Below are 15,552 nucleotides of genomic sequence, written 5' to 3'. Positions count from 1 at the left end.
TTCCTTTACCTCAGACAAGGAGAGATGTCCCATCCTGCAGCCTCTGTACATCACTTCTCAATAGTCAGGTTATCTCATTGCTCACACAATTCACCTACACATGCAACTAAGAATGTGATTCCCTGTATAAGGAGCAATGTTTTATACTGTGTGGCCTTCCTGAAGGGTCAACTTTACCTAAGGATACAATTTTGCTACCATCCATAACTGGTCAATGTTAAGTGGACTTCCTCACTATATCATACATTTTTAGCATTTGTAATACAAACTCTGATGTGCAATTAATTGCAGTTTAAAGCCTCTGTGGCTTTCAAATATATGACTGGAAGGTATTGATTAGATTTCTACACAATTGGAATTTGCAGAGTCTGGCAGCAAAAAGGGAATCTTAATTTTCATTAAGCCAGTCCCTAGATTCATGTCATTAAATTGGAATGTGTGTTCTTGGGGACTGGCTTTTTTTAGTCCTGAGAATGATGTGACTGTCTGGGCCTCCAGCACTATCACAGCTCTAATAATATAGTATAACATCACCGCATTTCACAGAAGTGCTGCTTTGTAAACACCACATGCAATATTTATTCATTTCTTTATACTTCAGCTTCCTTGTTACCACTTCATAGCCTATTAATAAGTACATCAGTTCTCTTGATTCATTTTCTCCCAGCTTGGTGTTTGCAGGTGACCTCAGGCTGCATAAGAGCACGCACTAATTTGAGCAAACCTCTGTGTGGCTTGCTTCCATTACAGAAGAGTTTATTAACTCTTGGATTTTTCCTGGCTGCAAAGGCTATGTGGGTCAATAGGAGAGAAGAAGGATTTCATTAACAAGCAAAAGAAACAACTTTCTTTGCTTTCTCTGTCCATCTCTTGTGTTGTGGCAGAAGACATGGCATGGAAGGTGGGAACTTTTCATTATCCCAGGCACACTGGGTATGAAGGTAACCATAGCTGAGATTGAAGAAATGCATATAAAAACCCAGTTCTTGGAAATAATGACTGGCCTAGGGACTGGGTAGCTCTGAAAGTTTTCAAAGCACTCATTAAATCATTCAAACCAGATACCCTGTAATTCCTAAAAAAAACCCCAACCCCAACCCTCAAACAAGTATATATCAAAGAAACATGAAACTTAGAAATCCAGATTTCATCCAAACTTTTAAAAAATTTAATTATTTTCATGTGTGTAAAACATACCCTCTTCCAAATGCATGAACTGAGGCTCATTTAACCTAGGCATACTCTTACCATCTCTTTTTACTTGCTATGACACAACCTATTTGAAATTTTAGTCAACAAGATCTAAACTCAAGAAATTGATTTATCTCCATTGAACAAATCATCAAATTAAATTCTCAAAATAAATATTAAGAGGCAGGTATAAAATAAACAGAACGTGGTATTTCCTCATAGAATGCATACTTGAGCTGTAAAACATTCTTGTCTAGGAAACTGTAGATGGCAAAAATTCAGTCGATCCACATAAAAAGGCCAAATTGATGGAAGAAAGATTTTTCTAGAGCTTATATATATATATATATATACATAAGCCACAAGTTTAATTCATATAGTCTTTGTGCCACAAATAGCGAGACAGGGAGAGAATTCATCATGTTGTTCAGTCAGCCTTTGTAGAGAACATCCTCAGCTTTTTTGCCGGGTGGTATTCAAATAGTTTACATGTGTTATTTCCAACAAAATGGTTAGGATAAAAATTTTTATTAGGGGTCAGATACGTTTTCTGCATGTGGTTCTACTCACCTTTCACTTCCAATATGAGATCTGTTAACTTACATAGCACTTTTATTTTAAATATATTTTCAGACCCCAACTGTGCTATTTTAAACAGTACAATTTAATCCAACAGGAGAAAGTCCTGCGGCAAACTAACTTGTTTATATCTCATTTCTCAAGCTATCATTAGCATTCTTTTTCTAAAATATATTTAGCCTAACCAATAAAACGTTTTATAAATGTTTGGTAGGCAATAAGCACATTTCTTTAACACTTCAGTAAATGTTTCCTGCTTTCAGATTAAACCAATTGCTAGAATATTACTGCACACTTTGGAAGTGCTGACTCAGAACTGCAGCCTGAAAAAGTCTTGTACACCTCATTCCTACAATTCACTCAGCCTCGACCAACCCTCCCATCTGCAGCCTGCGCATCAGAATGTCATTTTGCCAAATACCTTGTAGCAGGGAATCACACCTTCCCAGGAGCAGCCAGGGATGAAACTGCAGTCAAGCTCTTCCTGGGCTGCCTCCTTGATTTAAGTGAGACATTTATCACCCTGAGCTGGGACTCTCTGCTGATAGCATGTCAATGCAAATGGAGCCCAAAGATAACAGACACCAGTAAATGTATGACATTTAGTATGCATTCCCTTTCTGAAAGCTCAAAGATTTTTTGAGGCACATCTGACTGTGACGGTACATGTATGCTAAGTTCTGATCATTAATGCAAAAGGGAGTTTGCCATTCACTGGAGAGCAGGAATGCGGCCAGAACTGTGCTGAAATGAATGTGCCAGAAAGTATCATATTCACTTTGTAGAAGTCTGGTGAAGATATGGTTAAATACACACTTTTTAGAGTCCACTGTACTACACACTTCATGCCAAGTAGTTTTGAAATCCTATTCAAATATGCCTTTGTAAACCAAATGCCTTGTCCCATGTCTCAGGATAGCACTACTCTGTCTTGCCTAACTCCTCTAACTACATTCCTCTGAAAGTTAGATCACTCCTTATCAGTGGCAGAAGCATAGGTAGCTGGAGGACGAGGATTTCCAACTGATAAACTAGAGACCTAACAATTTTCTCTCTGTTGCCCAAAACACAGCTCCTGAATCAAGCTGCAGAATGGAAGCTCCAGGCCAAAATGTTAAAAGAGCAAGAGACAGTCCTGCAGGCACAGGTGACGTAGGAGAGGTGATTGCATGGTGTGCCTTTGTTTCCCAGTTTTTAACCTGTGATGCATGTTCCAGGTAAAGTATCCGAACTACTTCCTATGTATTCCTCCTAGCCTCAATCTACATCTCATAGACTATTGCAAAGGAAACAGGTTATTTTCAAGCCAACTGTAAGGTAACGCCCATACTGCAAATCATAGTGTGGCATGTGGGTTGTTTAGTCTGGAGAAGAGAAGGCTTTGGGGAGACCTTATTGCAGCCTTTCAGTATTTAAAGGGTGCTTATAATAAAGATGGAGACAGATTTTTTTACTAGGGCTTGTAGTGATAGAACAAGGGGTAATGGTTTTAAATTAGAAGAGAGTAGATTTAGATTAGCTGTAAGGAAGTTCTTCACTGTGAGGGTGGTGAGGCACTGGAACAGGTTGCCCAGAGAAGCTGTGGCTGCCCCCTCCCTGGCAGTGTTCCAGGCCAGGTTGTTCGGGGCTTTGAGCACCCTGGTCTGGTGGAAGGTGTCCCTGCCCATGGCAGGGGGTTGGACTAAATGATCTTTAAAGGTCCCTTCTGACCCAAACCATTCTACAGTGCTGTGATTTATGAGTGTTCACAGTACTCAACCACACAACAATGTGTGTGCTTTGGCTTGATTATTCACTGTAACTACCCTTCAGGCAGGTTTCTAATACAGTAAAGCACTGGAGTACATACATATCATGAAACATGTTTACCAAACTGGAGCTGATGTGCTCATGTGCTTTTCTGGAGTGGGGTGTGAAGGCAGTGTTTTCATTAACTTTAGCAGGAATTCTGCCTACTAAGAGATTATACAAAGGGGCCTCTAGGATTTCAGTGTTTAGATGGAATTTGAAACATTCAATAAAATAAAATTACTTGCCAAAATTACACTAAGAGTCGGGCTGGAGTGAAAGGCAGTAAAACCAAGAAACAGGCAGTATATACTACACTTAGAGACCAATGTAATAAATGCCCTTGAATATCAGTGAGAACACAAGATGACATGCTGGACTTCCACGTCAAAAAGACACAGCATTGGTAGATTTTCCTAGACTTACAGAAACAGTATGTAGATTTATCTTCTTTGACCTGCCTGTGAGAAAGGTCCCCACAAACAGAGTTTATCAGGGATTGTGGTGGGGGATTTGGTGTCAGTCCTTCAGCCCCTCTTGCAGCTGCCCTCACCCGTCAGGAAGCCACTTCTTAGCCCTTGATCACAGTTAATTGTACTGGTAAGTTGTTCCAGCTCTACTCTTGTAGATGGTCTAATTCCTACCTGTTGAGCACTCAAGAAAGGATAGCATTAAACTGATAACCTGGAAACTTGCTAAGAGGGGTTTGGTCCTTTATGTGCTTTTTCAAAGGCTAAGATAAGCACACCAAGGAATATCACATAAACTGCTGCTGACACCAGTTTGACAGGTTCTGCAACCAAACCTCAAAGGCCTCCAGCTGAGCCTGTCCCGACTGCAAACCTGCTCCCAATTTTCTCAGAGTGGTTTTAATTAAACTTTTATGTTCAGCCAGAACGAGCTTTGTACGCAGTCAGACCTCTGTAGCCCGTTTAATGAAACTGAAGGTATTGATAAAAGCTAGAATATATTAAGCATACATCTGAAACAGTAAAATTGTTCTTAGAAAAATCCAGTCAAACAAGCCTGCAAAGGCATTGATAATACATGTGCCCCTTTCAGACTTGTGTAGACAAAAATTAAGTGATTCACTTGCTGAAATGAAACATAAAGTTAGGTGTTCTACCCAAGTGTGAGAGCTCTGTCACTTACACAGCAGCCTCCATTTGGAATTACTGGGAATATTATTATTATTATTATTATTATTATTATTATTATTATTATTTCCACTATGGTAGCACTGAAGGGCCTCCCTCATGGACCAGGTGCTGTCATGCAAGGCATTGTGCTTAGCGCAGAACAGAAAGAGCATAAAGAGCTCCTTGATGCAAACAGCACAAACCAACAAATAAATATTAGCAGAGGAACAACTGCATGGAAATTATGAGAAGACATTGGTAAGAGATAACTGGAGATAAGGAGAAGCCATAGTATAGCTCTCACTGCCTGCTATAGTGAGGGAGATACCCCTCCATTTTAGAGGAGGTGATGAACACTCACTGCTTCCTTGAGCTGTAAGGAATCAGGGGACATCAGCTTCATGCCAGCCTGTCTCTGGACAGCAGTGTGACTGAGATGGCCAAATCTCACCCTCCAGATGGTGACAGGGATCTGTCACCAGCTGAGAGAATACACCCAAACCGTGGTGCTGCTTCCCAGGATGCTGCAGGCCTCCCCAGGCATGTTGCTTAGGCAGGCTTTTTTAGCTTCATGCTTTGAAACAAAGTGAGAAGACAAAAGTCAGCTGAGACCTTTAATTTTTCTTACGTGGTGTAGTGCAGCCACTGGGCTATGGCAACTGAGAAGAATGTGAGAGGTACTAAGGGGCATCCTCGCTGTAGCACCCTCACTCACAGTATGGCGATGGTGAGATCCCCCTTCTTCCCAAAGCCTTGCTCTTTCACGTTTTCATTTGGCAGCGCCACTGCCTCCACTCTCTCTGCCCTCGCTGTCAGAGGGGCTGCATGGGCAGTGGGCAGCAGTGAGGGGCTCCTCGTCTCCCTAACGGAGGAGCATGTGTAAATGCTCCTAGTGAGAGACAGCTCTCACAGCCTGTTCCCAGCCACTATGACAACATTAATTTATTATTCAAATTTAAATTGCAGAAGCTATTCTTGGTGCTATGGTACTGCCTAGAGCCCCATCTGAGATCTGAGCTTGCCCTGTTAAAACCTGAAAGGTTTTTAATCTAAAACAATAGGCAAAAATTGGAAGGGAAAAGCAGAGACAGAGAATTGAGGTGAGGTTTTCTTAAGACAACAGCTCTGAGTTAGGAGCCCTGGTTTGCTGGCTCCCACCCCCACTCCCTCACTTGCTTTGGGATGCTCAGGCATTTCTCCTTAGAGCCATGACGTCTATTCCAAATGTCCCACTTGGTATCAGTGTCCCACTTACACTGTGGCACTCAGACTGCTAAAACAAATCCCTCTGACTTTCTGTTTCTGCATAGGTCACAGTTCTGGCTACAGCCTAGTATAAATACAGACATGCAAGCTTCACAACAGCTAGCTCTGATATTGGCACCACAGAGCTCTGTGTGGATTAAACTCCCATGCCCTCACCCAGCTTGGCAGGGAAGGGCTGCGGCCAGTGCCATATTCACAGCCACTACCTAGTTTAAACTTAGTTCGGGCATATCCACCGTACACTGCAGTTACGGCCATGACAAGGGGCATCGTAACAACTAGTCAGAATGAACATGAAACATGAAATAACCATATCTGATTTCAAAATCAGAATTCAACCCACCTCACTATTAGCAACGTTTTCTATATCTTCTGTTCCTTGGTAACTGAAGAGTAGTATCGGGGGAGGGTGTGTGTTGACTGGCACCACACAATAAAAGCTCCTAACTAAACATTTAGTCAGCTCTGTGTGGGTGCGGAGAGGGCAGCTAGCCTCCAGCTAGATGCCTGGATACTGCAGGCTGCTCTTGAATATCCCACTGCTCTGCACCCACCCAGCCTCGGCCACTGCGCGTTACATCAATCACTCTTTTTCTAACGAGAGCTGTCAGGCTGGACAGATGAAATGTCCGATCACCTAAACACTGCTGGGGGTGCTCTGGCACCAGAACCAAGGTGGCTGAGTTGGAGCTGGTCTTCTTTTCCAAAGAGCAGATAACTGTGCTTTATCTCTCTAGCATCCTGCATGATTTTGGAGCTTTGAAAGTGCTTTTCCCACCCAGAAAAAAAACAAAACAAAACAAAACAAACACAGAAAAAAGCAGAAAACAAGAAAATCTTACAGAAAAACTAACCTCAAATCTTTAGAACACTTTTTTTCCCAAAAATATCCACAGATTTTAGATATAAAAATATGGATTACTGACAAAATACATCCACAGATGAATTTTCAAGTGGCTACCAGGTATAAACTGATAGCAAAATATGGAACCCTAACAGTCTTAAACACTGGCACATTGCAACAGATCTTTCTTCTACTCTGCTTCATGAAGCAAAGTGAAACTGGCAAAAGAGGCTGGCAGGAGATTATTTTCTCTGCCTTTGCTGGCCTTGCCCACAGCTGCAGTTCACAGGCAGGCTACAAAACAGAGCTGACAAGGTGCCCTCTCAGCTTGCTCAAGCTACACTGCAGGGACACAGCTTGAAGGAATCCAGTGCAGAATCATGGCAGTGTGAAGCAAAGGGTGGGCTTTGCTCAGTAGTGGGGCTACCCTGCATGCCAGATCGCATAGGAAGAGAGCAGTGACACTCTTCTTCAACGGTGGAGTCCAGTGAAGCACAAGTGCTGCCTGGTGCAGCTCCTGGCCACAGCCCAAGCCATCATATGGGGACTGGAAAGATGGAAGATGAGAAACTATGGCTGCAGCATGATGTGGGGATGCTCTCACCCAGCTTGCTCAGATGTCAGAAGCAGCATAGCCAGGGAAGCACCCAGCTCCAAGTCTGGCTTGTTGGGTAATCAGGAAGGCAGGTAAACATGTGGGCAGCCAGGCTGTACTGAGCTCCTCCGCTAAAGCCTGCCAGAGCTTATGCCCTCAGGTTAAAGTTGGAGTTTGGTGAGGTCTGCATGGTGAAGCAAGGTTTAGAGCTCAGGCACAGCTCTGACCATGCTGGCTCTCACCTTGAGTTAATCCCACTGCCTGGTCCTGCACAGCATCGGTGGTCAGACCAGCTCAGGTTAGTCCCTGCCCATGGGGGTGGCCCAGGGATCACATTATCATTTTCCATTCTGTAGGTCATCCTAGGAGTCCTTTCCTGTAGATGTGAGCCACAGCTGTACACAGAAAAGAAGTATACAGGTCTTATGAGGAAAGGCAGGGACTGGAAAACGTTGTAGACGTCAATGCTGTCCTCCTGAAGTCTCCAAAGTGTTGTCAAGGGAAATGTTTTCAGAAGTCTCCACTTCTAGGGAATTCTTTTTCTTCTGGACAACCTATGTAGAGACACCATAGCTGCAACATTCAGGAGTATAGAGCACCCATAATTCTCAGGTCTTTTTAAAATCATTGGCCTGGGTCTTTTTATTCTTCCTCAGTTTACTTTCTGCAACATAGGAATTATTAATAGTTTGCAACCTAAAAAGATGCAAAGACTTTCAGTTCCCTAATATCTGTGCTTCATGGTCTCCAAACAGAAGCTAATTTCCATGTCCAAACAGAATACTTATTTTCTTCTATCAAAGTAGAAGTTCACCATCCTGGAGACTGAAATTACTGGTTTGTTTTTTTTTTCTCTGTTAATGCAGATCACTCTCTACTCTGAAAGGTTTGAAGAATTTCAGAAAACATTGACCAAAAGCAATGAAGTGTTTGCCACATTCAAACAGGAGATGGAGAAAGTGAGTAGCAACTCATACCTGAACTCTGTGCTTGAGACTTTCCTTTTAGATTTTGCTATTTCCCACCACAATAATTTTATCTGGTATGGAACTGTTTCTGCACATTTTGGAGAACAATCTCATCAACATCCAAATAAGATCTGGGGCACACTCAGACATGACTGACAGCAGCTTAGACTTCAGCACTGCAAGCTGAGTATTTCACTTTCCGTTTCAGCTAAAACCGAAATTGCCTGGAAGAATAAACTTTTTACCTAAAACCTAATGTGGTGGTTGGGTATAGACCCTCAAGAGATACCAAAGGGGGAGTCTGGAGCTGCACTGGTCAGCCCATGTCTCCAGGAGTGTCCAGAGCCTCCTGAGTGACTGATACTGGTGCAGAGAGGTTGACACACTCTATACGTCTTCCCACTGGAGCGTGTAGGCAGAGCTGAAGGCCACCAACACCTTCCCACTATTAAGCCCAAGTGACTGTTTCCTTGCAGCTGGTATACTTATTTCCTGTAATGAACGGGAGTCAAAAAAAACCAAACACACCCACGTGTCGTACCCACTTTCATAATAAACAATATTCTGCTGTGCCACCAGGGTCCAAAATCCTGATGCCCTAATCCAGACAACCTCTAATGATCTTCACAGAGAGTTCAGTCTGCAGAAAACCAAAGGGAAAGATGGTGCTATTTAGATAGTGCTGTGTTTGGTGGTAGTATAGAGGTGACTAATCCAGAGGGAATTTCCTTGGCAGTGATGGCTCAGAAGATACAACCCCTTCTTTAACTTCTCAGGAATCTAACTGGTCTGGTAAAGAGGCAAACAGAATAATTCCATCTTTTCTTCACCTTTTGTTTTTGTGATAGCTTGTACTCTGGAAGTTGGCTATGCTTTTAACCACATAATCAGCCAGTCCTACTTTAGGACTACAGACTGGAGGTTGAAAGTTATATGGCAGCTACTTAAAACTAAATCCATCCCTTAACATAAATTATTACTTAGCACAGCCACTACAGCTGCTGGTAGCAGAGTTATGAGTACAGCCAAGACCTGAATAAAAAAGGCTGTGCTAATTTCATCGGCAGCATAGAATTTCTGTTGTGATTCAGCTTTTCCTCCTGCTTCTATAGATGACAAAGAAAATGAAGAAGTTGGAAAAGGATACTGCTACATGGAAATCCAGGTTTGAGAACTGTAACAGAGCATTACTGGACATGATTGAAGAGGTGAGCAGTCTTTTTCTTCTCAGGATGCACCTCTTTCCCCACATAAAGCTTTAGCTAGGAGATGAGATGACCTAAAATCACCAGAAGTCAATGAAAATTTTGTTCTTGAATGTAAGGGTCCTTTTTTCAAGCTACTTTGCTAATTAGATGTCTTTAAAGAAAAAGACAGTCTCAACTTGCTGGAGCTCTTAAATTGTTCAGAGACATTCATGACGTCCACAAGAAACTGAATTATGTAACTGTGAATTTGAAGTGCTCTAAAAATGTATGATTGTTAATGCTCTCACATAGAAGCAAATTGGCATTAGTTCACTTCACGCTACTTTCTTTCTGCATAAGAGCATCCACCCAGGGAATTAATGTGCTCTAGCTAATGAACTTTAAATTCATGCCTTTTGTTAACTTCCTGTGTAGGCAAACTCTAAGAGCCAAAACCAAGTACTGTAGCTCACCATAGTTTTAAACATACTGTCACAGGGGCATTGCAAAGGAAATTCATAAGCACGTGGGAACTTGTTCAAATAAGATAAGAGGCTGCCTGAAGTTTCACTCCAAGCTTACAATGAACCAGGTCTTTCTGGTTAGCTTTGTAGCTCTGTGCTATTGCTCTTTCTACGGGTTTCTGTATCTCGTGTTTCCTCACTGGGTGTAGAAGCAAAAAAAATGTTCCAGTTAAGGTTGCTCTCACAGAACCTAGAAGCAAAATAAACAAAAAATATAATACAGCTTGTTTTCCCACAAATTCACACCCATGTCCACCAGAAATCCAGGTAGGCTTCTGAACGCTCATCTATATGGATATCCACTACGTTTTTCCATCTCTACAGACCATCAACAGGTATTCCTGCAAATACTTTTGAGTTACATTGATCTGAATCTGTATGAAGAATGCTAATACACTGCAGTAACGGGGGTGAATTACCTCTTGAAGCTTCAGTACAAAAGACCATAGTTACTGTAGAGCGGTTGGGGAAAGCCAGCTACCTGGCAGAGTCCTGTGAGGGCTGCCTAGATCTCAAACTGTTTCATAATTGCCAGTTCCACCAATGAATTGCATGCACCTAAACAGTCTGCACCTTTGTCTGATGTCTTTGACCACAGAAAGCCATGAGGTCCAAGGAATATGAGTGCTTTGTGCTGAAAATCCAGAGGCTAGAGAACCTTTGCCGGGCTCTGCAGGAAGAGAGGAATGAATTGTACAAAAAAATAAAGCAAGCACAGTTCCCTGAAGAGGTGAATGGAAATGACATCTTAGAAGAAGAAGACGACACTGATATAAGTCCTTCCTCCTCTGAGCAGGCTAGCATTGATCTGCACGCTACTGACAAGAGCATGCTGAAGGAGCTGGCTGAAGCTTTCAGGGTGTCCCACAAGGCAGAGGAGTCCCTCCCAAGCAACAGCAGCAATCCAGAGACCTGTGACACTCAAACATGTAATGCTGTCCTGATACCAGAGGTCCCCTCCCCTCTCACCCCACAGTCAGAGGCTGGGAATTGCTGTGAGCAGCCCAGCATGAGCACACCAACGCCCACTGAACACATGCCAGCACCCACTGGGAGCACGCCAGTGCCCACTGAAAATATGACAACACCCACCGAGAACATGCCAAACCCCACCAAAAGCATGCCCATGCTTCCAGAAAGGGTGCCAACACCCACAGAAAGTGTGCCAATACCTCCTGAGAGCATGCCAGTACCCACAGGGAATGTGCCAAAACCCACTGAAAGCATGCCAGCAACCCCCGAAAACATGCCAACACCCACACAAAGCATGTCTACTCCCCTTGGGAGTATGCCAGTACCCACGAAAAGTCCACCAAAAGCTGAAGAATGTGTGGATGACCCAGCAGAGAGATCTGTCCAAGGTCAGTCCTCAGAGCAAACAGGGGACGCAGACATGGAAGCAGTGGATTGAAGACACGGGTGTGTCCAGGCTTGTCTTCTACAAGCCACAGCTCTACTTTGTCCTCTAAATTAATACCTTTTTTTTTTTTTAAAGAAACAAAAAGTGGGTGCTAAAACACACACACATATCTGTAGGCAAATGTAATGCACTTCTCTTTGCTACCACTATCTGGTAATAATGGGTCTGCAAATTTTGCTGTCCTTCATCTGCTTGAAGCATAATATTTTCTTAATGACAGGAAAATACAATGAAATTACAGGATCTTTTTTCCCAGGCATAATGAGTCATCTAATTCAGCAAAATAATTTTAAAGTGTTGAAGTTTCACCTTTCAAAAATTATTGCAATTCACATACATATATTTAAAGACTCATAATTAATTGTATCTGTTTGTTATGATGTTGCATAAAAGATGGCCTACTTGGACACAGTGTTTTTAATAAATGAGGCAAAAGAAATCTGTAATTACAAAGTAAAATAGTGAAACTATCAATGTGGTCAGCCATATCCAAGAAGAGGTGCAATAACAAAAGATTAATCTTTGTACGAGTAAACTACGATTCATCAGTCTGGCCTGAACACCCACAAGCTATTAGCCTTGCCTTGAATTGGTCTTTTCTGCTTAGTGTTCTAAAAGAGGTTTTGCTTTCAACAGAACTACAAGGGAGGGGAGAAGATCTTTTCTAAATTCCTCATAAAATGACTGAAAACAACAGCAATTTCCAAATTGATGGCAATTCCCAAGGTAGGGGTCACAACCTTCTTTCTGAATCCAACAGAAACCTGCTAGTTTGTCATACTGTTTGGGATCATGAGCCCAACAGAGGGGCTCACGGCTGTTTCCAGCTCACAAATGAGGTCAGAAGTTCAGAAGCTGGTTGCAGATCCCAACTTCTAGACCAGAAGCACAAAGCAGAGTGGGGCTACACTAGAAGGTACCAGGAGGTATTAATTCCAGAAGATACCCCCGAGATCATGCTTCTGGATGGTGCCATTTCTCCTAGCCACAGCCACAGGGACCTCCTCACCACATCTTCCTCCTGGCCCTGCTGCATGTGCTGATGCTTCCAGGAGAAGGGTGAGCACACCCACCTGTCACCTCATTCATCGGAGTCGAGCACAAGTACCAGGAAAGCAGGAATCCCTCTCTCAGACACCTTTGGGAACTGGCTACATTCTCATCCCATCTCTTGTCTAACTGGCTCTTCCCCTCTGCCAACACACCATTGCTTAATAATGTAGCCAGCTTGTCAGAAACTGGTTGATTCTGGCACCAAGAACGAAGATGAAGAAAGAAGGGGGCAAGAGAGGGTACCTACCCAGACAGATCTACTGTTTCAAGCAAGAGAGTAAGAAGACTGTTTGGAAGAAGGTTAAAAAAATCCTGTTGACACATTTCTTGTTTCTCGTCCCCTTCTTCCAAATTCAGTCTAGGCCTTTTGGAGTCTGAGCTGGATAGCTTAAGAATTTGAAAAGGGCAATTAAACAAGATGTCCAGAGGCTGGAAAGGGAAATGTTACAATCAAACAAATCCATGTTTATTACATTTATTTACCCAAGAAGCCCCTGAAGACAAAGTGACTCATTCAAGTTGGAGTTGAGATACAGGTGAACAAAGAGAAAAGATTCCATCTTTGGCAGGCTGTGGGAGACTGTAGTCATGGAGTCCTTCCAGCACACCACCCTCCAAAAGTGGGGTTTGAATCTTTGCCTACTGCCAGTATGGTGCACACCCTGGTTAACTATGTCTGTGTCTGCACTGCTTGGTCCAGGCTTTTTGAGAGCTAACCGTTGGAGTATACAGTGTGATTTGCAACAGTTTGTCTTGATATGGCCTTACAAGCAGCTGTTATGGCTACAGTTTTCAAATGTGTGTGCCTTATGTTAGACACCAAGACCAACAGGATTTATTTCTCATCTTTAATCACCTGGAAGTAGATCATTCAAGTCTTAGTGACCTTAAGCTCCTTTTATAAGCAGTAGAGAATAATAGGCATCTTGTGAGGACAAGTCATCTCACAGTAAGACTGGCACCCAAGACAGAAGAAATTACTTTCTCTCTGAAGATGCCATTTCTCTTCACTGATTCTAAAGCCAGTCTAATACAACTAGCTTAAATTTAAAATGTCTATTATTAGGTGTCTAAATTAGGCAAGATGTATACCATCAAATGTCCAGATTCAAAGCCCCAAGCAAATGGCCTTCTCTGAAAAACAAGCTGTAACAAGCAAGTTATGTGCCTGTGAAAATGTTAACCTATAACAAACCCTTATCCTAAGATAAAAAGTTATACTCACCTGATTTACTTTTTCTTAGTTCCCATTGACTTAAGTCTGTAGAAATATAGTTTCCATTATCATTTTTGTTTGTTGTTAGGGTGACTTTAAAACTTAATGCAATTTATATACCCATTAATGTGGGTTTTTTTCCTTTCTTGGTCTTGTTTGATTCTGTTGCCATTTTAGTAATTACCTGCATGAAACCAACTTTTTTTTTCTTCAGGTAGACCCTTAGAATGCCTTTAACTGTTGAAGTTTTCTTATACATTCAAACATTCAATTACATAATAATAATGATCGACATGGCCTTGCAACTTTAATTTTGCATAATCATTATGGTCGCATCTTTAATTACATAATTGTTGCCTCATACCTTCCAACTTCAGCAAGAAGGGAGACAAGGATTCTACAGATAAAAACTTCCTACATAGTCATGATTGATTCTTACAGCATCATCTCTCATGAATAATTACACAGCCTTATGGGAAAATCACTCCCACTCTATTCCGCCCTCCTCATTTTTGCCCTTTTAATTCTTGCATCTAAAACTGCACTCACATACTTGTAATCCTTATTGCTCTGTGAGTTTCTACCCCCATACCTGTTGCTTCTCTTCTTCCATACCATCTACCAACAGCATTTTATCCCAGCAGTTTCCTCCTCATTCTCAGTGCATACATACAACACTGAGAGCACAGGAGAGTGACCCTCCCACCTCTTAGTTCCAGTATTTGGCTTTGTGTGTTTACTAGAGATGGGAGAAAAAAAATGTAGGGAAAATTCTGACTGATTCCAGGCCGAATAGAGCATTTAGAATCAAACTATGGGGTTCGTTTATGTGTCACCTCGTGGCCTACAGAGCTCTGGGAGGCTAGAGTACCCTCGGGAGAGGCAGAAAATCTACAAAATTTAACCATGTACCTGTTCATCATCCATTGCATCAGACTGGCAGTTTAAACCACCATCACCATCACAGATTTTTGTGGGTTAACCCACTTCCTCTCATTCTTCTTCAACATTAATTGCTGACCCCCCTCTTCTCTCTACTTTACATATAAAATTCCCTCTGCATGGTAGGACCATCCTTGTGAAAAGCCTTTGGGATCGCAGCCTGCACATCAGCTCTGCTGCACTTCCCTCAGGTACCTCCGCACCCAAGACAGAGAAACCCACCACACTTCTGTGATCATTCAGAGGCAGTTAAGTAGCAGCGAGACATGCGTCTTCCCTGCTGTTCATCCTTATTCATCGCTCTCCTACTGATACTGCCAGTCTCATCAATCCTGGTGTGTGTTGTGGTGTGTGGTTGCCTCCTTCAGTCTTGCTTTTATTTCATGCAGTTATTCCCATACCACCAGGCACAGATTTGGGGGTGAGAAGATGTGGTGATGGTGGCTATATCCTCCTTACTAAAACCATCCATTGCTCTGCTGCTTTGCACCAGAAAAAGCCTTTATTTACACAAGTTGCAAGGAAAGAACAAAAACATTTTCCCTTTCTGCATGGCTGATCTTTGCCACCTCAAAAATTTCACAGCTACCCTGCTGGACATGCAAAACACGAGATTTTTCAATAACCCAGAGCTTATCCAAACGTAAGGGGCTTTTCATGATGACAGCTAAAATCACGTCCATGATGCTAACATGACCGTCTCACCTAATTTCTGATCCCTTTGGCAGACCACAGTAATGATAAATCTTGTTGATGAGAGATGAGTAAGAAACAGCTCATCTGTTTCAGCTTAAGTTTTCCCACAAAACTGAACAGAAGTAGACGCAGACATGGAATATA

The 15,552-nt window shown here is 42.4% G+C and overlaps 1 protein-coding gene across 1 annotated transcript in view; it reads left to right on the top strand.

Annotated features, from left to right (window-relative positions):
* TXLNB (taxilin beta) overlaps positions 1-13,897 on the top strand; it is a 36,490-nt gene extending 22,593 nt beyond the window's left edge. Inside the window, exons 7-10 of the mRNA XM_074896449.1 lie at positions 2,843-2,917; positions 8,269-8,361; positions 9,483-9,578; positions 10,680-13,897. Coding sequence (XP_074752550.1) covers positions 2,843-2,917; positions 8,269-8,361; positions 9,483-9,578; positions 10,680-11,492 — 1,077 coding nt within the window. The 3' untranslated portion in view covers positions 11,493-13,897. The remainder of the gene's footprint in view (positions 1-2,842; positions 2,918-8,268; positions 8,362-9,482; positions 9,579-10,679) is intronic.
* The last annotated feature ends 1,655 nt before the right edge of the window (positions 13,898-15,552 follow it).

The sequence above is a fragment of the Athene noctua genome, chromosome 1 (genome assembly GCF_965140245.1).
Source record: "Athene noctua chromosome 1, bAthNoc1.hap1.1, whole genome shotgun sequence".
NCBI classification, from domain to species: Eukaryota; Metazoa; Chordata; class Aves; order Strigiformes; family Strigidae; genus Athene; species Athene noctua.
Note: the sequence above shows the minus strand (reverse complement) of the source record. Positions and strands in the feature narration are given on the sequence as shown.